The sequence below is a fragment of the Haemorhous mexicanus genome, chromosome 12 (genome assembly GCF_027477595.1).
Source record: "Haemorhous mexicanus isolate bHaeMex1 chromosome 12, bHaeMex1.pri, whole genome shotgun sequence".
Lineage (NCBI taxonomy): Eukaryota > Metazoa > Chordata > Aves > Passeriformes > Fringillidae > Haemorhous > Haemorhous mexicanus.
In genome coordinates, this window is record NC_082352.1 from 9,164,627 (window position 1) to 9,188,522 (window position 23,896).

Below are 23,896 nucleotides of genomic sequence, written 5' to 3' on the forward strand. Positions count from 1 at the left end.
TAGGAATTGTCAGTCAGATTTTTTACAGCTCTTTTTGAATGACATAGTCTGTCCCATCTGGCTCAAGGAGATGTGCCAGATGCACATGATAACAGAAAAAGCTACTCACTTCAGAGAGCTTGCAGCATCCATATACACAATGTCAAACCCACTAGTGTTTTAAAGTGTTATTGAAATGCCTTTTTGCACAGTTCCTTGCTCAAATTTGTACAAAACCCAAGATACAATAATACCTCTAGTATTACTTATTTTAATTTAGATACATGCAAGATAAGTTTCTTAATGGAACTCTATTTTTAATGATATGGATTTGAATATTTTTATATATTCAATACTTGGTGTAGCCACGCCTTTCTAATGTTCCCTGTTGCTACGTTTTTGTTAAATCCTGTCTTCACCTGATCAGAATTTGCACGAGCTGTAACCATTTGCACTGGACAGAGCAGGTTGTTCCCTTGGTTGGCTCTGAAACCCTGCATGCTCTGCACACTGAACAGCAGTAATTTAGTGTCGTTTTGCTAAACCCAAAGCTGAGCTGTGGAACAGGGCCCTTCCTGTGGAGCACAGAGCCTTCCCAGCACCTGGGGGAGCCGAGCACCGCCTGGCCCAGCCCTGGGCACCCCGGCTGCAGTCACAGTCCCTGGGCATGGAAACGCTCACCTGCTCCAGCGCAGCTCCTGAGTGCCCGGGGCGGCTCCAAACAGCGCAATTCATTTCTCTGGGTGTGTGTTTATGTTCGAGAGAGAACCTGCCCAGCTCCTGCAGGGCGTAAGGATCATTAAATCGTGGAATCATGGAATGTCGAGGGGTTGGAATGGACCGTAAAGGTCAGCTTGTCCCAACCCCCCTGCCTGGGCACGGACAGCTCCCACACGGCTGCTCAAGGCTTTATCCAGCCTGGCCTTGAGCACTGCCAGGGTTGTGGCACCCGCAACCTCCCTGGGTTCCAGTGTCCACCGCCCTCAGAGTAAATAATTCCTCTCTATTATGTAACCTCAGCTTCCCCCCTTTCAATTCGTACCCATTCCTCCTCGTCCTGTCACTTACAGGTGCCAACGCTGAGGCACCTCAGAGAGGGGCACTCCCATCCCCCCTTCCCCTCACGCCGTTCCCTCCCTTCTGACGGAGCCTGGGGACCGCGGTCTCCCTTGGTCCCCCGCCCCGGCGGCTCCCGGCCGCCCCTGCCCGCCCGGGGGTGTGTCCGGCCGGTCCCGTTCCGGGCGCGGCTGCGGGCACGGCTCGGTGCGGCTGTCGGCCATGGCCCCGGGGAAGGCCCCGTGCCGGCGGCGCAGCAGCGACTCGGGCGTGGAGCCGGACCGCGGGGCGCTGGCCCGGGACAGGGACCAGCGCACCGCGCTCTCCCAGAAGAAGAGGGACCAGCGCATCGCGCTCTTCCTCAGCGACTTCGACCAGCAGGGTAGGGCCGGGGCTGCCCGGGGTGGGGAGGGAACGGCGGCTCCGGGCCGGGAGAGCCCCAGGCCGGGGTCGTGCCCTCGGGCAGGGCCGCTTGCCCCGCGCCCCGGGTTGGCGGCTGATGGAGGCTCCAGGCGCTCCGACTCCCCGCTCGGATTTCTCCGGATAAATCGCTGTTTTAACTTTTATAGCGGGGTCTTGCAGTTCTTACACTTGGAAACTTGGAACACGCGTGGCAATAAAAGCGTGTTTTGTTTTAAAGCCAAGGAGCACATCCAGGAGATGAAGAAAGAGCTCGATTCGCTTTTGCAGACAGCGGAGAAGGCGTTTGCGGTGGAGCTGCTGACGATGCCGGCTGCCGTCAGGAAGATGAAGAGGAAAGAGGTGCTCGGTGAGAGTGCGTGGCCCTGTGCTCGGGGTGCGGGCAGCGGCGTGCCCGGGGCTACGGGAGAAGGCCTGGGAACTTGCTGCCTTTCATGAAAAGGTTTGCTTTGTCTGCCCTGTATTTTAAGCAGATCAGCAGTGCTGTTAGCCAGCAGATGCTCGCTGAGCACTCCTGTTCAAGTAGACTGACCTGTGTAACGCAGGGTATGGAATTAGGTGGCGACTAATCTGGAGAGTACTGTTATGTGTCCACTTAGGTAAATCTCTTTGAAGTCTGAAGAGACAAGAAATAATTTCAAACCTAGTGTTTTCTGTGTGTAAAACCAACCATTTTTGTTCATCTGAATCTGTTCATCCTTAGCCACTGAGATTATTTTTGTCAATTTGAATTCTCCTGAGCCATTCTAATCTAGTCACATACCTGTGATGATAAGTAAACAAGATTAATTTTATATTGATACATTGATGCAGAGGTTTAAGATGTTTACACTCAGCATCAGATGTATGTTCTGGGAAGAACTGATGTTTCTGGAATCTGCCTTGCAGCTGGAAATTATAGGAGCCACACAGAGATCAAACCTGAACCTCTTGAAGAACTTGAGTTTACTGTAAGCCTGAGTATGTGTTTTGGTGTCCTTCTGGAGAAACTTCTGCCCAAGAGCATTAGCAGTCTGCAGTGCAATGTGAGCATGTGGTGGTTTGAATGTGGGGGACCCTGTGTGCCTACACTCAGGGTTCTTTCAAGAATAAACACTGACATGGCCTCAGATTTTTATTGTTGTTTTGTAGGAGTGACTGTCCTACAAGACTGGAATCTTGTTCAGATGTAACACATATGCTGACCTAGGGTTACCTATTTGACCACTCTAATCCTGAATTACTTGTTTGGCTTCTGAGCCCATAAGAATATGAAGATAAAAATTATGCAAGTAATAGCATCTAAATAAGTTATTTCTTGAGTTACAGATTTGCAAGGACAGGAGGAAGTGGCTCTTGCTGCTGCAGTGGTAAGTGTGTGTTTTCAAAACTTATCACAGTTTACAGAATAGAAATCTTCTCTCCCTGCTATAAATACTTCAGACAAATGATTTCATTTGGCTGTGTGTTTAAATAGAAGAGGATATGAAATGACTCGGCAGCCAGCCATGGTGCAGTTATGAACATTACCTAAAGTTTTGGGATCATCTGCTGGCAGAAATTCAGATGTTTCAAAAAAAAAAAAAAACAAAGCCAAAAACACAACTGGTTTAGCCAATCCCTCTTCCTGTCAGTTGCTTTCATGCCCTTTTAGTTCACTGCCTCTCATAACATAATATGCAGCTACTGGGAAAAATCTGACCACCTTCCCTTGTTGGATAAACATTTTTTTCAGACTGACTGCTCTGTAGAAGACATGCCAAATCCCAAATTAGTGAGGACCAACAGCAAAAAAGGCAGGTCAACTCATTAATATATAGCCTGTGGTTCTTGCTTTTTTTTTTTTTTTTTTTTTTTACTGGTTTGACTGTGCATTTTTAAAATCAATGTTAAGCCTGAAGAATACAAGAGGGAAAAGTGCATAACAGACCCCCAGCATTCAGTGGGGAGGATCATGAGCTATGCTACTGTAGAGGTACTTTAAAGTATGAGACAAGGGCTTCTGTCCTTTGCATTTATCAGGGGAAATGGTGAGAAGAGACAGATTTAAGGCTTTCTGCAGTATAGCAGGAGAGCTAGGAAAGTCATCCCTCTTTTCTTAGGTTTCCCTTAACATTCTGCCCATTGAGCTTTGTAAGAAAAATAACATTTTTCTTCATATCCCCAAATATGCAATAAGGAAGACACTACCATTGGGGTGTAATTCTGTTTTGTCTGTGGGCTGAGGAATTATCTGGGGTCTTTTAACTGTCCTGTGTGTCCCAGTGCCTGCTGAACACCTACACTTTGCTTTGACTTGTGTCCCAAGTGAATGACATTGGATGGCACAAGGGCCAAAGCTGTCCATGGGGGAGAAATAGGCTTCAAACACGAGGCTGAAGTGGTGTTTTGTGCTCTTCATGAGATCTTTATTTTCCTTGTCTTGCTAATACATTTATAGTGAAGGTAACTACAATTGTTGAATATGAAGATACCAAGCACGGTTCTGCAAAGAAAATAACTAAAAAAGTAAGTTTATTCTGTTTTTATTCAAAAAACATAAGGACTTAAGCAGTTTTGACCTGCCACAAGCCCTGCTAGATCCAAGAGAAGACAGGCCAGTGTTCTGCTGTCGGTTGGAAAAGTCAGTTATTTTAAATGTAATGTATTTGGAATTAAGCAAGGCTAACTGTAAATTATTTTCATAATGAAAATATGCAGTTCTAGTGACTAATTCACACAGGCTGGCAAGTACTGGCATGGTCATTCTCTCTTGACTTGCCAGTAAGTTTTGATGGTTTGAGGAACCATATTTTGTTGAAACTTTATTTTTTAAATCAACTTCATGTTTAATCCATGCTTTTCTATAACTGAGTAGTGCATTCTTGTCTCTAAACCAAATCAAGTGTTCTAGTTTTGCCACCTCAGTCTGTCTGGGCAGTGTAGCTTCTCAGCCAGACACTGATGTAGCAAGCTGACAAAAAATACAGAAAAAATTCTGTGCAATTACAGACTTCTACTGTAAAAAGGCTTAAAAGTTGGAAGGATGTACATTAGGTGGTTGCCTCTACAGAATTTCAGTGAGAATAAATATGTTCTGGCATTATGAAACTTCTTTTAGAATGGATATTTGGCATTTTGTGTATATACATATGTATATGTATCTTTCTCAAAGGCAGCACTATGGGGCTTAACAACCCTTTTTTAACAGGGAATTTTTACAGTATTATTTCCTGCAAATGCCAATCATTTTGCTTTCAAATGCTACCTTTTTTAACTGCAGTCTTATATATAAACTTTTAGATTTCCAAAACCAGGTCGCTGGTTTCACTGGCCTCTGGTTTAAGTGGCAAACTGAACCCTCTTTCTAGGTAAGACTGATCTTTGATAGCTTATTTAACTCAGCTGAATTTTTGAGTGCTGAACACAATTATTTTCAAATATAGTAGCTGAGATTTGAGCCCAATGGGAATACATCTGATAAGGATTCTTCCATAACCTGAGATGCACTGTGGTGAACCTGAGCAAAAAGCAGCTGTAGCTGATGAAGGCATAATGGTGCACAGCTCTGAACTGAGGGGAGCAGTACAGATCCCAAACAATACTAATGGAAGAGAGCATGTAAGGAAAGCATCTTTGCTCTGCTAGTACTACTGAATTGTTCTGTAATAAACACCTAACTTGGGTATTGCAGCCCTCCCTTGCTCAGTAACATAAATTATTATTGTGTTCTTGTATGGTTTTAATCCCACTATGTCATGTTTACCTCAGGAGGGATTTTTCACATGTTTTTCACACTAAATCCCTGTCATGGGGCACTTCAGCATTCTCTAATCCACTGTCTGTCTACCTTCATCCTAGCTAAAACTTTACAGTAGAAGTAGATGTGGAGGAAATAAATAAAAATAGTAAACCAACAAAATAAAACTCCCAAAAAATCATAAAGCCAATAACTAATATTTTTTAGTGTCTGTTTACTCTTCTGCTAGTGTAGCTTGCAAAAGGATGCTAAGTCTCTTTGTTTTCATTGCAGTGCCACAAATCTCAAAGCCACTCCAAAGGGAGCTAAAAGGTAAGGAGTTTTCAGTTTGCTCTTAATCAATAATTTTGTTCAATACCGAGACACTATATATTATTATCAATCTAGATGTAACAGATTTTCATGGTCTGCCACTAAATGTGTCAGTAGGGATGCCAAACCAGTTACACCTGCTTTGGCTGTGGGTGTTAGTTTACATTATTCTGGAGGCACAGGATTTGATGTCCTAAGTCAGTTTAAAAAAAAAATTATTTAGAGTATAAATGCTATTCTCACTATTTACAGACATCTCAAACTTGTTCTCAGAGCCCAATCTTGATTAAAATATCACCAATACTGCTTTGTTAAAAGAAAAATAAACCAATCCCCACAAACCCCTCAACCAAATACACTGATAATCAGTTCTTGGCATCTTGAACAGTCAAGATTTTTAATTAGTATCATTCTGCGTACACTACAGAGTTTGCTTTTGGCACAAGCTGAAGTGAGGGGGTGAACAACTTAAATGGGTCCTGAAACCAGAAAGTGGTTCAGTTTCACCTTGGCCTGCTATAAATGTCAGAGGCTTGTTTCCATGCAGAACACACCCAAATCTTACATTTTTAAAGTAAAATAATAACTGTTGTATAATGAAAACTGAGGAATTCTGCATGGCATAAGGCACACCCTGTGCCTCTGAGAGGTAGCAGCTTTGGTATTTATTGATATCTCCCTCTGTAGTAGACAGATACAGCACGTCTTATCTTAAGCCCTGAGACACGAAGTTTCCTCTTTCCAAAACTGTAAACATTCACTGCTGATACTGGAGAGTGGATATTCTTGTTACTGAGTGGCCAAAATGTCATCTTGTGTCACAGGCTTACAAGGTTACTGCAGTGGCAGAATCATAAAACCTTACCCAGCCGCGCCCGTAAGTGCTGCTCATCGTTGGATTTCTGTAGTCTCCTGGCAGAACTGGAAAAATTTAAACATGAATGCCTCTCTCCTAGGTGTATTTCCTACTACTGGCATTTATTTCATGCTTGAAAATTTCCAGCAGAGCATAGAAAGTTGACCTCAAATTAACATTTTCATTGTATTCTAGTGCTGGATTACAACAGACTGTCTCAAGAACTTTACCTGCCAGTGGAAGAGGTCAAGGCATGTTAAAGAGAAGTAAATCAGTACCCCAACATAAAAGTGTTCCATTTGTCAACATTCCCCTGGCTGATGGACAGGTATCTTTTTTAAAAAAAAAATATTTTCAACTTACAGTAGTTGATCAATGTAAATAGTCTGATAGTGATAGCTCTTGCTATTCCTAAATGAGATGCTGCTAAATGAAAGGCAAATGGTTGCCAAAGTTTTGCAGTGTATAGGGGAGCACATGACTTTCAGAGAAGCTTGGCATGCAAGAAAAATCTTTTAATCTTAGAATTGTTTCTCTTCACAGACACTCTGTACAGCTGGTGGAGACCTCCGTAACATTGATGTGCAGCTCCTAAATCAGGATACAGTACAGCACATCCATAACCTGGTGGTAAGCTCGAACTAGGAGACTTACAGATCTGTGTATTCAGACACCTGGTCCCAGGCTTTCATGTCACATTCTGTCATGAATGCAAATTTCAGCTCTTTGGAGTTTAAGCCTAAACTGGTTGGCATCAGTTGGAGGGAGCGGGAGAGAGGGAAGAACTGCTGCACATGGATCATGTGTAAAAGGAACTGCATAAGCATGTGCAGTTTGGTGACAGCCTGAGGGGCCACAGGGAGCATAAACTCTTCCTTCTGCAGTGCTCTGGTGGCTGTCCTGCCATGCAAGCAAACTGCCATTCTCTTATCTCTCATTCACAAAGGCTGACAAAGCTACAGCTCAGTTTTGAGTCTTCTCACAATCCATTATTCTGTGGCCCTTGCTGAGTAAGAACTATACACCTGTTAAGTCCCTGCTGCAGTTGAACAGGAACTGCCTTAATGGTTGTGAAGCAAAATAAAGTGGAAAATAACTTTGTAGCACCTACTGCCCAACCCTCCTGAAGATGAGGGTACCTGGGTATTGTTTGAAGTAATGGAAATTATCCAGACATGAGATATGTTAACCAGTTTACAGCTGTGCAGGTATAGAGTCAAGCTCAAGGTCTGGGAGCTGTTCTGTGGTTTTTGTTATGGCTCTGCCTCTGTAGGCAGACAGTGGGGAGTGAGTAAGTGCTCACTGCTTGCCTTAACAGCAGGGACCTTTCTTCCAAGTTCTTTTGGGCAGCTGGAGCTAAAAATCAATTTTCCTCCCTCAGAGTGAGCTGACTGTCCTATGTGGAAAGGTAACACCTAAACCAAGTTAATGGAACTGTCTGGTGACTACAGTTAATGGAACTGTTGGTGACAGCTCTTGCCTGCTGCCTCCAAAGTGTTGAAATCATGTCTATTATGTCTTAATAAAGCTGTATACTGCCCAGTAAATGTTTATATAAGCTTTTATATCATGTGATGTGTCTCATTAAGTTCCTGTTATGAAGGATAGCAAAGCAGAAGAAAATGCTGGTTCTTCTTTATAAAAGGCTTAGGTTAGGTTTTAACTAAGTTCACAGCAAAATGAACAGTAAGAGGCTGTATATAGGAAATAAGCTTCTCTAATATCAGCTTACAAATAAACTGAAATACAAGGCACTAAATTTTTGTACAGCTTTAAGACACTTCAATAACTTTAGGCATGTGGTAGCATGTATGAATTTAAAACAGGAATAAAATTTATTTCCAGTCTTGTGTGTGACATGACAGTAATGTGCAAGATGACAGGTAAAATTAGAATTTATCAGGTGCTGCTGGCAGGAGCCCAAATTAATGCCAGCTGAGGACTGAAGCAGATCTGCCCAACAGTGATCAGCTCTTCCTCCACCCCTTCACTTCAGCTATCTGAAAAGCTACCATGAATCCCTTCCTCTCTTCCCCTTCAAAAAAGCAAACAACCTGAATGGGGATTAAAGGTTTAGAGTATTACTCTATTTTGCAAGGATTTACAAGCAGAAGACAGGTGCTGTAATTGTTGAAGCACTGCAGGTTACAATGACTGACTCCTTGGTGAGATCAGTCAGGAGAAAGGATCAGCATGTAACCATGGCTTCACAAAATGCAACCCCAAGTTTTAATAAATGAAAATAAAAGACTCACTAGAGAATGCCACATCATAAGTCAGGACTGAAATACAGATCAAACAGTATTTATTTTTGCTTCATTTTTAGAGTCTATAACAAGGATGTTCAGCAACACTCAAATGCCAATGCCTACCCAAGCACATTGAAACCCTTGGAGTTTGTCCCTCCAACCTCATCAATAAAGTGTCAACAACTATCAGAAAAATAACTAAACAAGTCACACTTCAGATTTGTAAAGAAAAGTAGAGCTTCAACTTTCTCACTTAAACAGGAGAGAAACCTTGCTATAGAGGCAGCTTACCAACCCAACACTGTTCATGCACAACAGTTCCTTAGTTAAGGTCACATTTTTGCTTTGTTCTGGCATTTCTGCCAATTAATAGTAATAGAACTGCAGCTGGAGATTTTAATATCTTCATACTTAAACCAAAGTGCAAACTACTAGAAAAGTAACAAAACCATCTACATTTATTATGTTTCCAGGTTAAACAATTCTTTTTTTAAACTAGAAACATTTCTCTAGGAAGTGAGGCTGAATCAGACTTTGAATAGGATTCAAAGGCTAAGAGAAAGACACCATTATTTCAAAATTTAATCATTCCCCATTTAAGAGGTTTGTTATCTTTAGACTGAATTCAGATATCCTTGTGTTTTCTTCACACAAAGGGGACATGGCTGCAGCCTTCCCTGTGCCCATTTAGTCATCTCTCATTTCAGGAAGAGACTTGAATGTGGCACACAATTGTTATCTAACCTTCACCTAGTCTTAAGGCAGCTTCAGCCTCCCTGTGTTTATAAAATATCTATCACCTACAAAGTCTCTTCATACACAGACTAGTTAAAGCCACTGGAAAATTAAGAGTTACAAGGCAAAAGAAATATATTATACACCAACTGCTTTTATTTAATTTCAGAAACCGTTCACAAGATGGTAGAAAAAAACTTACAACCACTTCTAATTTAGTCTCTCATTGTTCCCAGTCAGCTCTAAACCCATTATGTGCAAAGCCCATTTACCATGCATCTAGATGATAGATACAGGCTATGAAATTCTTGATTCTACTTGTAGCAGCTTATGCAGGTGCAGCCAAATACCAAGCCTCAGGACAAATTGTACACAAACTTTACAATGTAGAATTTGAATTTAAAATATGAAACTTAAAATCTACACAAAACTGGTAAAAATCAAGCACAGATACGAGGACAAACTTAAAACCCATGTGAAAAGGAGTCTCGTCTTCCTTTCAAGTGCTTTATTCTGCTACACAGTCAAAATGAAGATGTAAGCTTGTGGTTAGTTTAAATTACACTCTGTAGATACTATAGACCAATTTAAAAGTTACACATACAGCAATAGATGTCCATTGGTTCATCTGGATTACTTATACAATCCAGCTGGATTGTTGAAAACAAGTCAGGCAAAATTTGAAAGAAAATCCTTGTGCAACTTTTTAGACAAATGTTTACTGGTGGGCACACTGTACCCCAGGTCCATGATGGCTGCTTTCTTCATCAGAACTATCATTATAAGCTTCACGTCTCTGGCCACCACCTGAACCACGAGTGGTATCAAATTCTTGAAGATCTACCTCTTCTGCATCACCAATTACATTGGGAAATTCTGGTCTAGCTGGCAGAAGATCTTCAAGTTCCTGCCCCAAAGAAAGAAATGCATTCAGTATTGCATCTAGAAGACCTAAATAAAGTGACTGGTTTCCCATAACTTCGAGACACCTCTAAGAGCAGGTTTGGCTTGGAAGTCTATGCTGATGAAAGCCCTGAACTGCAGAGTCATTTAAAAGCATTTGTATCAACTGGGAGACACCACTTCAAGAAAACCAACAGCTCCACATATTATCAACCAGAAGTGCAATCAGTAAATACAGTTGCACTCCTCAAACTTATCACACAGCAACAGAAAGGTTCTCCTCCTGCCCTCATCTGTGTACCATCTGCACAGCTCTTAAATACAGCTTCCATAAATTCATATTTCAAGGGCTATTTTCAAGTAACAGATGGCCCATGAAAAAGGTTCAAAGAACTTTACTTGCATCTGAATTTATACACTGAGAGCAAGCCTGTGAGGTACAACTTAGGCTCTTTGCACACTATGTCAGGTAAGACACCACATTTATGCTTGAACAGCTACTTACTGAAAGCTTTTCTGGGCTAATCCAGTTATTTTCAGGAAACTGAACATCAAATTTAATGTAGAGATCCCCCTTCTCAAAAGGATTGCGATACTGTGGCATTCCTTCCCCTCTGACTACACGAACACAACCTGGAATTCAAAGAGAAGTAAAGTAATCAGCAAACTGCTACTGCAGAGCCATTCTCTCTCCACACAGTTCTCTGTTTCCCCAGCCTAGGCTCAGTTAACAGGACAACAAGGGTGGGATTAAGTGCTGAAGAGTCACAAAAGCACAATCAAAGAAATCCTTATCAGGTCAAGCCTACCTGGTTCAATTACTTTTCCAGGAGGGTATTTAACCACAATCTGACGTCCATCAAGGTGCTTAAATGTGAACTGAAATCCACACAGTGCTTCAACAAGTCCAATCTTGTGTGTCATATGCAAGTCATTGACATCCCGCTGGAACACCTGGGAAACAAAGGACATATCCTTCCTAGTACTGGAATCACAACTCCACCAGACTCTTATTGAGAGCTCATTATTATTTATCCTTAAAATTCAATGTCAGAGCAACAGCCTTTGTATGAAGGGAACCAGATTCTAGTCATTCAGATGGCTTAACATGCTTGGGAAGTTTGTGCCTGACCAAGTGTCATCTAAAATAAGCCAAACCACACCACACACCAAGGTAAGATACAAATTTAACCAGGCCTGTACAGCAGCCCCAACTTTCACCCCAACACCTTCCACACCAGCAACCTATAAACAAAACTGACAACAGTTGGACACTATTTCACCTGCACTGGGGTATATAAACCATATCTTTGTTTTTCAGCTCTTGTCCTCAAGCATATCTGCTTTAGCTCTCTTGACCTACAGCAGGACTTTGATCACTTAGTCCACAGCTGTCAGAAGAGATCTTTAGGCCACATAACTCAGGATTCTTAATTAGAGTAAATCATGAAATTTTTCCACTGGCAGAACCATGAGTCCCATCTCAAGAGAAATTTTAAGAACAAAGTCTATCTAGTTTTACTCACTAGGACAAAGTACAGACAGGCAGATTAGCAGTCCTTGACACAGCTTTGAAAAGCTTCCAAAGTACCTAATTAGCAGGTAACTAACATTACATCCTTAATATATGACTGTAGTTTAAATTTGTACCCCATGCTACTCTGTCACAACAGAAAACCCCTCCTCGAGTGCAACACACAAACTGTTTCTTATTTCACATAGCTTTTGGAATTAAAAAAGGAGTAGTCACCTCAACTCTGCCCCACATGAGTTTTAACAGAAGATAAATTGCAATATTTAATTCCAAAGTGCAGTGATTCCAGCATACAGTGAACATAAGTCTTACCAAACCAGTATAAAATAATAATGTTTGTTTTGTTAAGTTAATCAGCAACATCACCATTTTGTGTTACTTCCAGAACCACAGCAGCAGACACAGAAAGCACCATTTGGGGGTTTTATCAGAAGCCCCCTGCCATGTCACAAGACATGGAAAAAAGCCACACTTACAATTTTGTTAGTGGCATGAGCAAAGCAGACTGAAGTTAACATCCTGAACGGCTCTTCACTGCATCTACTGTATCAAAGTCACTTGGAGCTTATCTGAGAAGCTACCTCTTGCTAGCATTAGGAGGCACCAGAAGCTGCCAGTCCCCTGGCAAAGGACTTGCCCAGTTTTTTCTGGCTCACCAGGAAAGCCGTGTTACACACTAAAAATCTATTAAAAGCTACTCCCCATCTCTCCCAGAGCTGCAACTGTATCAATTACTTTAAATGAATGGCCATCTATAGAACTTAAATATTAACAACTGGATAAAAGGCATTTAAAAGATAAACTCAAAAGCATTACCTCATTCTCCTTCTCTTGGAGTAAAAGGACAATATCGCCTGGTTCCACACCGGGAGCCTGATCTGCTTCTCCACTGAATGTAATTCTTTGCCCATGTTTCATGCCTTTATCTACATGGACTTCAAGTATTTTTACCTCTTTGATCACCTTCTTCCCTTCACATTTTTTACAGCGGTCTTTTTCATTAATTACTTCACCTAAATAAAGACAAATTTTGAGTTCAGAGATATTCATATAGTCACATCCAATTCCTAGGAAAAAACTACCTGAAAGCAAGCTGAAGAGTTTCTGCAACACAAGTAGTGATTTTGATGTTGCTTTATGAATTCCCCACAAGAGGAAATCTAGGCTTCATTTACTCTAGCTGAGAAAGGGGGAAGGAAGGAAAAAAAGTTCCCTGACTGCCTCATCTCCCAGAATATGCCCACAAGATAGTCCTGAGTAAATGCAGCCAGCAGAACTATAGACTCTTGCATACAAAAACAGGGAAAAAGAGCCGGTCCCATCAGATTCCCCTACAAAGGTAATTACTGTTTCTAGCAAACTGAAGGGTGACAATCCAAAATTGCTTCAATGCTCTGTTCTACCTCACCTTTATTTTTCCAGTGAGCTCTTGTCTCTATACACAGTAACCAAAGTATTAGGGCACATGGACTGTAAGATTTCGGTACTAAGTGCCACAAGCAGATGCCTTTGGCTTAAAATATTAAGCTTCTCACCTTAAATCACCTTTCTGTGAAACAAAGCATAACATCATGATGAAGTTGAAACTACAAAATATGTAGGTTAGGCATATGAAATGTTAAAGACAACATCATTTATGAAATGTTTTGACAAGTCACAAAATACAACTCTTTGTAGCCTGAGTGTTGTGACAAGTAAAATCATCCACAAGGTGATGTTACTACTCTGCCAACTGCAGAATAAATAAAAAGAAATAATATGAAGTGCTGAACTTGCTACCCCAAATCAGAACCAATTCAGGGAAAGATATCATCTTAATTTGAAGAAGTTAAAAATTCAACTTTAGGCTCCCATTTTTAACCTATGACTGTCCTTGGATACCAGGAAACGCAAAAAGACAAATAGCTCCTAAAACAGCAACATCTTGGTTTTTACTTTAACACAAGAGTAACAGCAGTAAGTAATAGTCACATCTAAGTGTTTTTAAAGATGATCAATCCCTACTGCTTGAACTTCCATGCTGTTTTTCAGTACATTACACTTTGAAAATCTTGCTGCTGTTCTGAGTGAAATGATTTCTCCAGGCTGCCACCAGAATAAGATGCAGCTGACTGGGTAAGAGCAGAAGTGTCCTGGATAAGTTCCTCCTGAGATTTGAGCAGGAGGCTGGACCCAAGCAAGCACGTTCAGTAGCAGAGCAGAGCCTGGCCTACCTTCTCCATTGCAGTCAGAGCACACAGACTGCATCTGCTGCACCATTCCCGGGGCCAGCTGCCGGATCATGATGCGCACGCCCCGGCCGCGGCAGGCGTTGCACTTCTGAACGGAGCCAGCCTTCCCTCCCTGCCTGCAGCACAAAGCACCAGTTGCATGAAAAGGAAGTTCTTCAGAAAGAAACCAGAAACCCCCTGCAGCAGTAGGTTAGCATGCCTACATGCCCAACTGCACTGCCAATTACAGTTAGGCCCTCTGCTCTCCCACCCTTCCCCCACACAAAGCCCCTGAATTGTTCCAGTTCCATCAACAGCATCATTCAAGTTCAACAATTTGCTGGTCGGAAAGCAGGCTCCAGTAAGTCAAATACTGATAAAGATCTGACACAGGAGATCCTTCATTACACTATGTGCCAACAAAGCAACCAGAGAACTCAAAAATACAAATAAACTTACCCATTACATGCACTACAAAGGACATTCTTGCTAAGTTGTAGTTTAGTTGTCTTTCCATTATACAGATCTTCTAAAGAGACTCTACAAAATAAAGTATTTCTCCTGGGTTATCATTTAACAACTTATTTTCCCTGTGTAATTAAAATACTTGCCTAGGACAAATAAAAAAACCACCTAGATATTCCTAACAAGACTAAATCTGCTATCAAAATAAAATTTTAAGCCCCATTTTGGCTTCACCAAAGAGTTACTGAAAAAAAATTCCATACATATCAATACACACTTGTAAACCTGAACATAGTTTTAGAGAAAAGCTGTAATTTAATCAGACTAAATCAGGTAGGATTGGTTGTGTTTCTCAATAAGAAGCAAGCTTATCTAGAGTTTAAGGTGCTATTGCATAAATAATAAGAACACATACAGAGTACTTACTACTGTACTGGGTTTTCCACACAAAAGAGTTTAGTTAGGAGGGGTTAGCATGTCCCCAAGGCCACTTAACTTTTTAGTGTTTCTCCTAAAAGGGTTTGTTAGTGGATAGAAACTTCAACTTAATGTATTGGGTTGTATTAAGAACAGGTTGCCTGGCATCAGTATTTACAAATAACAACAAAATCAAAGCTCATTAATAATACACCATGGAGTACTAGTTACTAAACAAGCAAGCATGTGAAGCTAAACAGACTTCACCCAGCACAGTTTGCCAACCACAGGAAAGATGTTGCTTAACTGAAGTTGTTAAAAGGGACCTGCTCGGCAGGCAAAAAGCCAGCCATGACTGCAAGAAGAGATCTCCAAAACACAGATGTGATATTCTTGAATGGCTTTGAATAAATAAACAAAACCAAAGCCACCACACACACTTTTCCATTAATTAGGAGGTTCAACCATAGTTCCAGCTGGCATTGCCCTATGAATTCAAATCTTTCCAGAGGACCTCCACCTCCTCAGACCAGAATTTGCCTGGTGAGTAATACTTGGCTGTTGAAGGCTTTTCCAGATTAGAACTACCAAACATAATTAAGGAGCAAAACAAAGAAAATAAAGCTAATACAGTGCATAATTCAAATAACCTGGCAAAGTATTTGCTAGTTTCTAGATTAACCAGCCAAGGAAAGTAACTCTGGATGACTGGCCCCTGCTCTACACACAACATGCAGCTCTGAAGAGTAGTGCAGACTGCAGAGGATATCAACTGAGAAGTGTATCAAGAATAGAAACCAGCAGAGTTTCTACAGTCAGGAAAGCTTCAAAGCACAAGCTGCAGCATCAAGGTACTCACTTGAGTGGATGCACCATGTCTTCTCCTCTTCTTCTACCATTGCGACTTCTACTCTGGCCACCCATGAAATTGAACAATCCACCACCAAAGATATGGGAGAAAATATCGTCCATGCCACTGCTCCCACTCCCTTCCCGGAGCCCCTGCTCTCCATATCGATCATACAGCTCACGTTTCTCAGGATTTGACAATACTTCATAGGCAAAGCTTATTTCTTTGAACTAGAAGAGGAAACAGAGTCAAAACAGTGCATGATAATTTAGAACTTCTAGGCAGCATTTTGTGAGTTTCTCCCCCTGCATGAACACCTACCAATTAAGAAGGTACACAATAAAGCACTTTTCCACTCTCATTTTAACACAACTTATTCTTAGCAGGACTTTAAAATTAGACTTGGGCTTAGTTTTGTTACTTCTTACCATAAAATAAGACGTTTTACTGCAAAACTTGGTTGGCTTTGTTCTTTACTAGCATAAAACTGATTTCTTACAAATTAAAAAAAAAAAATCCAACCGAAAAAAACTCCCAAGTACACAACAGTGCAGAAGCCAAAAGGCAGAATATCCAACAGCTACATACTAACAGCAAAAACTTCAACATGTTGGGCACTTCAAATACACTAACAATTAAGTAGCCGACTGAAAGGCATATTAATGTATTTGGCAAATTAGTTATCTTTTCATAGTCATCTCTACTCACCTCTAAGCAGCCATCAGTACTTCAATTTGGTTAAAGATAATCAGCTGAGTCAACTTAATTGACGACTTTAAAATTGCTTTTAGCATAACAAATCTAATTCAATCTTCCCACATACGTAATTTGGTTTATGCTGCAGCAGTTTTAAGAATCTCTAAACATACGTTTAGAGATTCTCCATGTTGGAAAAACTTGAAAAACTGACAATCTTTTTCAAATTCCTACACAGATGCCATGGCCAGATGACATTATCTCAGGAAATGAGCAGCAGTTTTTTCCTCAGCATTACCTTCTCAACCAATTTGAGCCAACTGCTGCATTTTGTCATGAGGTACACTGGCAGATTTTGAGACTGGGGAGAAGCTGACCGGACAATACTCCCTCTTACAGTACTGCTTAACAACTTAAACAGCAAGCCCCCAACACCTGTATTCAGTTCCTTAGATGCTACTGTAATAGAAGTATTTAAAAAAAAAGAAAAAAGATGAGTCTTTCTTACTTTATCCCCTGCATTTGGATTCTTATCAGGATGGTATTCCTTGGCCAGCTTTCTGTATGCCTAGTTGAAAGAGGAAGAAAATAATTTAAATTTTCCATTAATCAGTTCTTTTCTGAGAAACTCAAGTAATGTCCCCAGAAAGAAAGAAAATCCTAATAAAGCAAAGTGTAAATATTATAGAGTTTCAAAGTAATTAATACATTGATATGACCTAAAAAAAATTTAATATCATTACGTGCATACATTAACCAGACTTGCATTCACACCCAGCTATGGCACACAATAGCCTGAACTAGTTCTCCTGCTTATCCTCATTAACTCAGAGGGAGAATTCCTTCTGACTTCCATTGAAATGATTTGCTCTTTAGAACCCACTCAAACCCTACACCACAACAGCAAATTTGAACCGTGTTTGTCTTTGCACTCAACCACAGCAGTACAGTAACAACAAAATGGCTGCCTCAGCTTCCCATTCCACCCTACAACCACTCCTCACAACAATCGTTTCCTCCTTCCCTACCTATCACTAATGGAAGGGTTCACCTCACTTTGAGCTCAGTGTATGAGTTACATGTGCAGAAACGTACACAGCACTGCTTTGGTTTCAGTTCATTGCTGTAAATCAGTAGGAGTAAGTATAGCCAAAGCCCCAGAAGGGACTTTCCAGACTGCTTCTTTCTGACCAGCACTTTGACATTCTGGACCATCACTGGTTCTTCAGCAGCCCTTCATCTTTCTGCTTACACTTGAGAGGATCAAAGCAAACAACACAACAGGCAGAGACTTCTCCCACTGGAGCTAATGAGTAGAAACTTCAACCCTTCCTCTACTCCACCTCAACACCCCTCAAAAGCAATCAGGGGACAGATATTAACAAATTACATTGTATACAGTCTTTTATTTTTCAAATTACACCTATTAAAAAAGCTACAGTGATGCAACAGCAAAAAACTGAGGAATCAATTCTTGGAGAGGGTTTTTCAAACACTTTATTTCTGAATAACTGAGCACCTAAACTAACTCTTGAGAAATACATTATTAGGAGCTTTACACACAAAGCTTTACAGAAATCATAACTTCTCAACTTCTGGACAAATTTCCTTTTTTTATATCCATTCAGTTATTTCCCATTGCTGATTTTATCTTGAGACACTGTAATTTTGCACGGAATCAAGACATGATGAAGAACTAGTGAAATAAAAACAATATTGATATTACAAGCCTAATATTCTAAAGCAGAGTAAATGCAAAAAGCAAAACTCATACATCTTACTGGAAAAAAAATCACCCATCAAGAACAAAGCATAATGTTCCACAAACCTGTGTATTCTATGTCATAATGGATGTTCTCCATATATTTTAAGTATTACAACCAAGAAAAAAAGCAAAACACCACTAAACTGATAACCTAAGTAACATTATCTAATCAGGAAAAATGGAGCTTGCAATGGTGATTTTTAAAAGAGAAAGCCCTCATATCTTTTCTGAAAACAGCATTCCAGGCCAGAGCAACGCTTACAACTACCCATGGCCCTAAAGGAAGCCATCACTATTTCATCAGAAGCAAATCCAGAATCAAGGTCTACACTGGGAACATATATAACTTCAGTAAAAGTTAATTTAGGCACTGTAAAAGCCTGTTCTCTCAGCTCCTTCAGACCAAGATTCGTTTTCAATATTTCTATACTATTATACAGGTTAAAATATCAGATTTTAAAGCACCCATGAAACCTCTCAACGACAATAAGATATACAGGAACTCCTTGGTGTTGCAGACAGTTGGAAAATTTACATTCCAAGATTAGTCTAATATGTGGTAATTAATACTGGGTGGTGCAGGCTATCCTAGCAGAAAACTGCTCTGGTTTAATTCTTAAAGGACACAGATAGCTTTAAGCGAACTCTGTAATAAAATAAAATATTCTGGTGGACAATGCTGTGTACTAAACACAACCTTCTCATCGCCTGCCCTCCATCTCCAGCACAATTTCAACACTGCAATTGCCTATCCCTGCACAAATTAGGCTGCCGCGTGCATGACGGGTAAGGCGCAGTTGTTGGTGCCAGCACCACCCACCCGCGGAAGCCTCTGCTAGTGAACCGTCTGGTTCATTCTCCTCCCTCACGTGGAAACGGTCATTAAGGCCTCCACTAAAAAAAAAAAAATAAAAATAAAAAAAAAAAAAAAGGAAAAAAGAAAAAAAGTGCTTTATACACTACAGGATGTAATTGCTATAGTGACGACCTGGCTCCAAGTTTTCACCTCCCCTCTTTGTTTACCTCGCCTTCCCGCGTTCGGCCTGGGAGGAATCGCATCTATGAGCGAAACCGAATCCTCCCAAGGCCTGCACGTGGGGCAGACAATGGCACCGGTGAGGCTCGACCCGCAGGGATTCTCACCCCAAAAAGCCCTTGCGGCCGCGCACGGCGCGGTGCCGCGGGGGCGGGACGAGCCGCGTCCCGCCCGCTCCCGGAGCCCACGCGGGACGCGCCGGGACAGGAACGCGGCGAGCGCGGCCGGGCCCCGCCGCCCCCTGCTCCCGCCGGGCCCTCGCCCTGCCCGCGGCCTCCCCCGACCGCTCGGCCCCGGGCGCGGCCTACCGGGCACCGCGGCCTCCGCCCCGTCGCCCGCGGGCTGCCCCCGGCGCCTCGCTCGGCCCCGCTGCCCTCGCCGCCCGCCCGCCCGCGGGGCCCAGCCCAGCCGGGGCCCACCACCCCCCCCCACCGCCCGACCTCCGCCCCTCCGCCGCACCTTCTTGAGTTCATTGTCGGAGGCGCCAGGCGGCACGCCCAGGATGTCGTAGAGCTTCGTGTCGGCCACGTTGGCCATGGCGGGGCGGCGGCGGGGCCGAGCGGGGCCGGGCGGGCCGAGGGCGGCGCGGGCAGGGCCGAGACCGGCGGCAGGACACGGACACGGACCGGCCGCGACGTCACCGCGCACGCGCTGCGTCACCGCGCCGCGACGCGCGAGGCGCGCGGCCCCGCCCCCGCGGCCCCCCTGACCCAGTTCCGGCGCGGCGCGGCAGGGGGCGCTGTGCGCAAGGGCCGTGAGGGCACGGGGAGAGCTGCCGGGCAGGGAGCGGGCCTCGGGCGGTGCTCCGCGAACGGCGTCCTCGGCTGTCCTGCCTGGTACTGCACAGAGCCAGCGGGCTCGGAGAAGACCTCTGAGATCGTCCAGTCCCTCCTATGACTGAACGAGACCCTGGTACTGAGTCGCCCTGTTCCGTCTTTTCTTAAACATCCTCAGGGACTTTGACTCCACCGTCCTCCCTGGGCAGTTCGTTCCAGTATCTGTGAAAAAATTGGACGTTATGTCCAACCTGACCGTCCCTCAGGGCAGGTTAAGACTGTTCTCTCATCCTGTCACTTATTGTCTGGGAGAAGAGCCCACCTGGCTGCGCCCTCCTTTCAGTGAGTTGTAGAGAGTGATAAGTTCACCCCTGAGTTTCCTTTCCTCCAGGATGAACCCCCCAGCTCCCTCAGCTGCTCCTCATCTGACCTGTACCCCAGATTCTTCCCCAGCTCCATTGCCCCTTCTCTGGACTTCAGCACCTCAATGTCCTTCCCGAACTGAGGGCCCCAGAACAGGACGCAGTGTGGCCTCACCAGTGCCTGTACACTGGGACAATCACTGCCCTGGTCCTGCTGGCCACCTTATTCCTGGCACAGGCCAGGGACCCTTGGCATTCTTGGCCACCTAGGTGCACCTGGCTCATGTCCAGCCTTTGTTGACAAGCACCTCCAGGTCCTTTTGCACCAGACACTTCCCAGCCACTCTGCCCCAGCCTGGAGTGCTGCAGGGTATTATTGTGGCCAAAGGGTGGGACTGGCATTTGGTCTTGTTGAACCTGAAATGCCAATTTGGTCTTGGCCTGAAATTTTGAGCCTGAAATGCAACTGTCTGTGCACCCATGTCCCCCAGGTCCCCAGCTCCTGCCTCCCCAGGCAAGTCACTGAGGTGCATAGGGCACCTGCACACCAAGCTGCTGCCTGCCCTCAGGCACCAGTGGGTTTTCCTTCAGGGACATATTGCTAAGTGGTTAGAAATAGCACTGGTACCCACCTGCTCTGGTTTTGTGTTTTGCTCCACTGCTGGGATCTGAAGCACCAGTTGCTGTGTGAGGCCCAGAGTGACTCACAAAGTGCACCAACCCCAAGGCCCCAGCTGGGCACCACTCTTTGCAGGCAAATAAAAAGCTGGGTTGTGTTTAATTAGATGTTTGTCTCTTAAAGCTGGGCTAGGAGAGCAACTACTAAGCCCATCCTGGGCTGTAGTCTCTTTGTTGTTACTCCCTTGTTAAGCAAGGGCTGCTGGAAGGCTCTAAGAGCTGTGGCAGGTGCATGGCTAAGGGTGATGGTATGGGGTCTGTATAAGGGCAAACCCCAAAAACTGGCTTCTTGCTTTCTGTCTGGGTAAACCCAGGCTGTGCCTCAGAGAGGATGCTCCCTGAGGAAGAGGTGAGCAAGGCTGAGGCCTGAGGAGATGCTGCTGGGAACAGATTACTGGCCTGACCTGTGAGGGAGAACAGAAAAGGCCCTTTCAAAAGATTGTTGTGCTTGTGGCATAGAGATTTGAATAGGTCCCTTGCCTAAGGGGAATAGATCTGAGTGCCTGAAGGCTTCTTCCCTCTTTGTCTGGAGGGGTTCCCTTCATCTTGACACAGCCTGTGGTTGCACAATCCTGGGGCTGGATTGAGAAGTACTGTCTGCTGGTGGCTTCTCTGCTGCTTATTGGGTGGGTGTTTTTGGGGCCCTAAATGCCATCATTGTGTTTATTTGGCCTGTAATGATCTGCTTCAGTACATGATGGTTAATACCTGCCTCTGGGGTTGCAGGTGTGGCAGCAGTCAAGAGCTTCAAAAGAAAATGGAGACTAGTTTTGGAGGGAGAAGAAGAGTGGCAGGGCAGTGAATGGCTGGTGAAAAACAGTCCTATGGACTGTAGTTACTAGTCTGGTTCAGAGATGCACAGAAAGAAAGAAAAGCCCTTGTAAAGAGAGGTATTTTTCTTTGGTGTTTTTGGAGGCTGCCTGAACAGCCTTTGAGAATTTCGTGTTTGAACTTACAGAGCCTGTAAGGCTTCCTTAGTTGGTTTACCTGTGCATTACTTTACTTGGCTTCATATTTTATTTTTGTAAAGCTAAATTCATGTACTCTAAGAAATGTCTGCTGTGCATACATGGCTTGACTATTTTAGATTGTACTTGCTGACAGATTGATAGAGAAGATTTTTTTTGTCATACAGGTTTTTCTTTTTAGTGGGCAGCCAGGTAGGAAGAAAAGTTAGGAGTGTGTGGAGGATTGCTTCTTTGCCCTACAGCTTAGATTTGTTTTTTTTTTAGGTGTTAAGCAGAATCAGCAGGACAGATATAAGCAGTATTTAACATATAAGGAATGTTTAGCATACCATAGTGTTTATGTTTTCTTTGCATTAAAAAAAATAAAATTCTAAAGCTCTAAGAAGGTGAGTTGCTCAAACCAGTGAGGCCATTCTTATCTATGCCTGTGGGGAGGAAGTTCACTGAAAGTATGATTCAGCCCAGACTTCCCTGTCCTGGGAGCTGAGTGCCTTCTGAAGGCACCTGGCATCTTGAGGCCATGTTGGCAGGCAGACCATGAGCCAGGGGTGCTGGGCTGTGGGGTGAGAGGTGAGCTCGGCGCATCAGCTGCAGCACAGCCCAAGGAGGCAGTTTAGAGGCAGCATTTGCTACTTTCTTCTTCCCTGCCAAAACAGCCAGGTTTTTACTGCAGGCCTGGTTTATATCTTGCACAATCCAACTAAGCAATAAATAATAAGAAAATGCCTCTGGATGAAACTTTACATTTTATTTTTAAGTGGAGCTAAAAAATCATAGGCTGGGATGATTAGCTTTGTATTGAATTCAAATGTGGATGAAGAGCAAGGTGGTGTTTCTTCTTCCTGCACACTGCTTTTACCATAGACTTGTGAGCTGTACTGACAGAACACATTAGACACACAGCTGGCCATATCTCACATTCAAATTATCTTCAAATTGACACTTCCCTTGGAATCCAAAACTGTGTCCTCCCCCACTTCTTTTGTTATCACTTGCACATTCTTTGTTTCCTTTGTATGTCTTTTTCATTTTTAAAAATTATTTTATTCTTCTTTCAGATAAGAGCTTTTCATTTAGTTCTAATGTTATTATTATTACACTATGATAAAAAGCAGTAGCTATAGGAATGTTTGTGTGTAAATAGACTGCACAATTCTCAGCTCTTTGAGGTATTTTTACATAGACACCAAAAGGGACTATTCAAATTCAGTTGTTTCAGACCTTTTTTTTTTCATTCTTTATATAAAACAAATTTAATTTCTTTTTTAAAATGGAGCATTTTCTGTTGCTTTCTTAGAAATAAAATAATATTGATTGTGTTCATCACTGGAAAATAGGAAAGACATCAATTTTATGTTACTACAAATGAAATAACCCCTGTTCAGGCTTATTTATGAAGTTCTTTTATGTGTTCAGTGTTGTCTGAACATGAAAATATGACTGGGCATCACTAACTCCTGCTTTATTACTAAAGAATCAAATTTAAATTAAAAAAGGTGTTCTGTTTAAATACTGTTAAAGAATGCAGTTACACTGAAAAAAAAATTGCTGAGCCTATATGGCCATTCTTTGAAATGTTTTTGGTATCAGCTTTAATCAGATAAGGCAGTTGGTGTATCCTGCCTACTGTCTGATTTCTAGACCCTTTTAGCAATGGAAAGCAGGCCCAGGAAGAGCAAGGAAAGGACATGAAATTTGTAGAGAATTTTAGGACTCTCAAGAGCCTGTTAGGAAGAAGGCAGCTCTAAAGGGCACAACAGCCAGTGGTCGCCAGCTGTTCCCCCACTGAGCAGGGAGAGCAGCCTGCCTGCCTCTCCTGACCAGGGGAGCAGGGGGAGCTTTGGTAGGGTCAGAACAGGTCTGGTTTCTTGTCCTGCCCGGGCGTGGTGATGCAAGCCAGGGCTGCCTGAC

General features: G+C 43.0%; 2 protein-coding genes and 1 long non-coding RNA gene across 4 annotated transcripts; 1 reads left to right on the forward strand and 2 right to left on the reverse strand.

Moving 5' to 3' along the window:
* The first annotated feature begins 1,205 nt into the window (after window positions 1–1,205).
* On the forward strand, window positions 1,206–7,888 carry LOC132332596 (borealin-2-like). Of its 2 annotated transcripts, XM_059857043.1 has the most exons (11): window positions 1,206–1,417; window positions 1,676–1,804; window positions 2,344–2,415; window positions 2,764–2,804; window positions 3,170–3,230; window positions 3,875–3,942; window positions 4,717–4,784; window positions 5,447–5,485; window positions 6,537–6,669; window positions 6,885–6,971; window positions 7,723–7,888. In XM_059857043.1, the coding sequence occupies exons 1-11, from the start codon at window positions 1,258–1,260 to the stop codon at window positions 7,768–7,770; spliced, it is 906 nt and encodes a 301-aa protein (XP_059713026.1). In that variant the 5' UTR covers window positions 1,206–1,257; the 3' UTR covers window positions 7,771–7,888. The 2 variants fall into 2 exon arrangements, with proteins under 2 accessions (XP_059713026.1, XP_059713028.1); XM_059857045.1 differs by lacking the exon at window positions 2,344–2,415 and having other exon boundaries at window positions 1,210–1,417.
* A 741-nt stretch (window positions 7,889–8,629) lies between these two features.
* On the reverse strand, window positions 8,630–19,818 carry DNAJA2 (DnaJ heat shock protein family (Hsp40) member A2). Its single transcript, XM_059857042.1, has 9 exons — window positions 19,661–19,818; window positions 16,909–16,968; window positions 15,714–15,934; window positions 14,432–14,512; window positions 13,976–14,109; window positions 12,579–12,775; window positions 11,038–11,182; window positions 10,734–10,861; window positions 8,630–10,232 (listed from the first exon to the last, which is right to left on the reverse strand). The coding sequence occupies exons 1-9, from the start codon at window positions 19,736–19,738 to the stop codon at window positions 10,044–10,046; spliced, it is 1,233 nt and encodes a 410-aa protein (XP_059713025.1). The 5' UTR covers window positions 19,739–19,818; the 3' UTR covers window positions 8,630–10,043.
* On the reverse strand, window positions 17,880–19,369 carry LOC132332598 (uncharacterized). Its single transcript, XR_009487945.1, has 2 exons — window positions 18,986–19,369; window positions 17,880–18,096 (listed from the first exon to the last, which is right to left on the reverse strand). It is a non-coding gene; the product is annotated as an uncharacterized LOC132332598 (long non-coding RNA).
* Window positions 19,819–23,896: the final 4,078 nt, after the last annotated feature.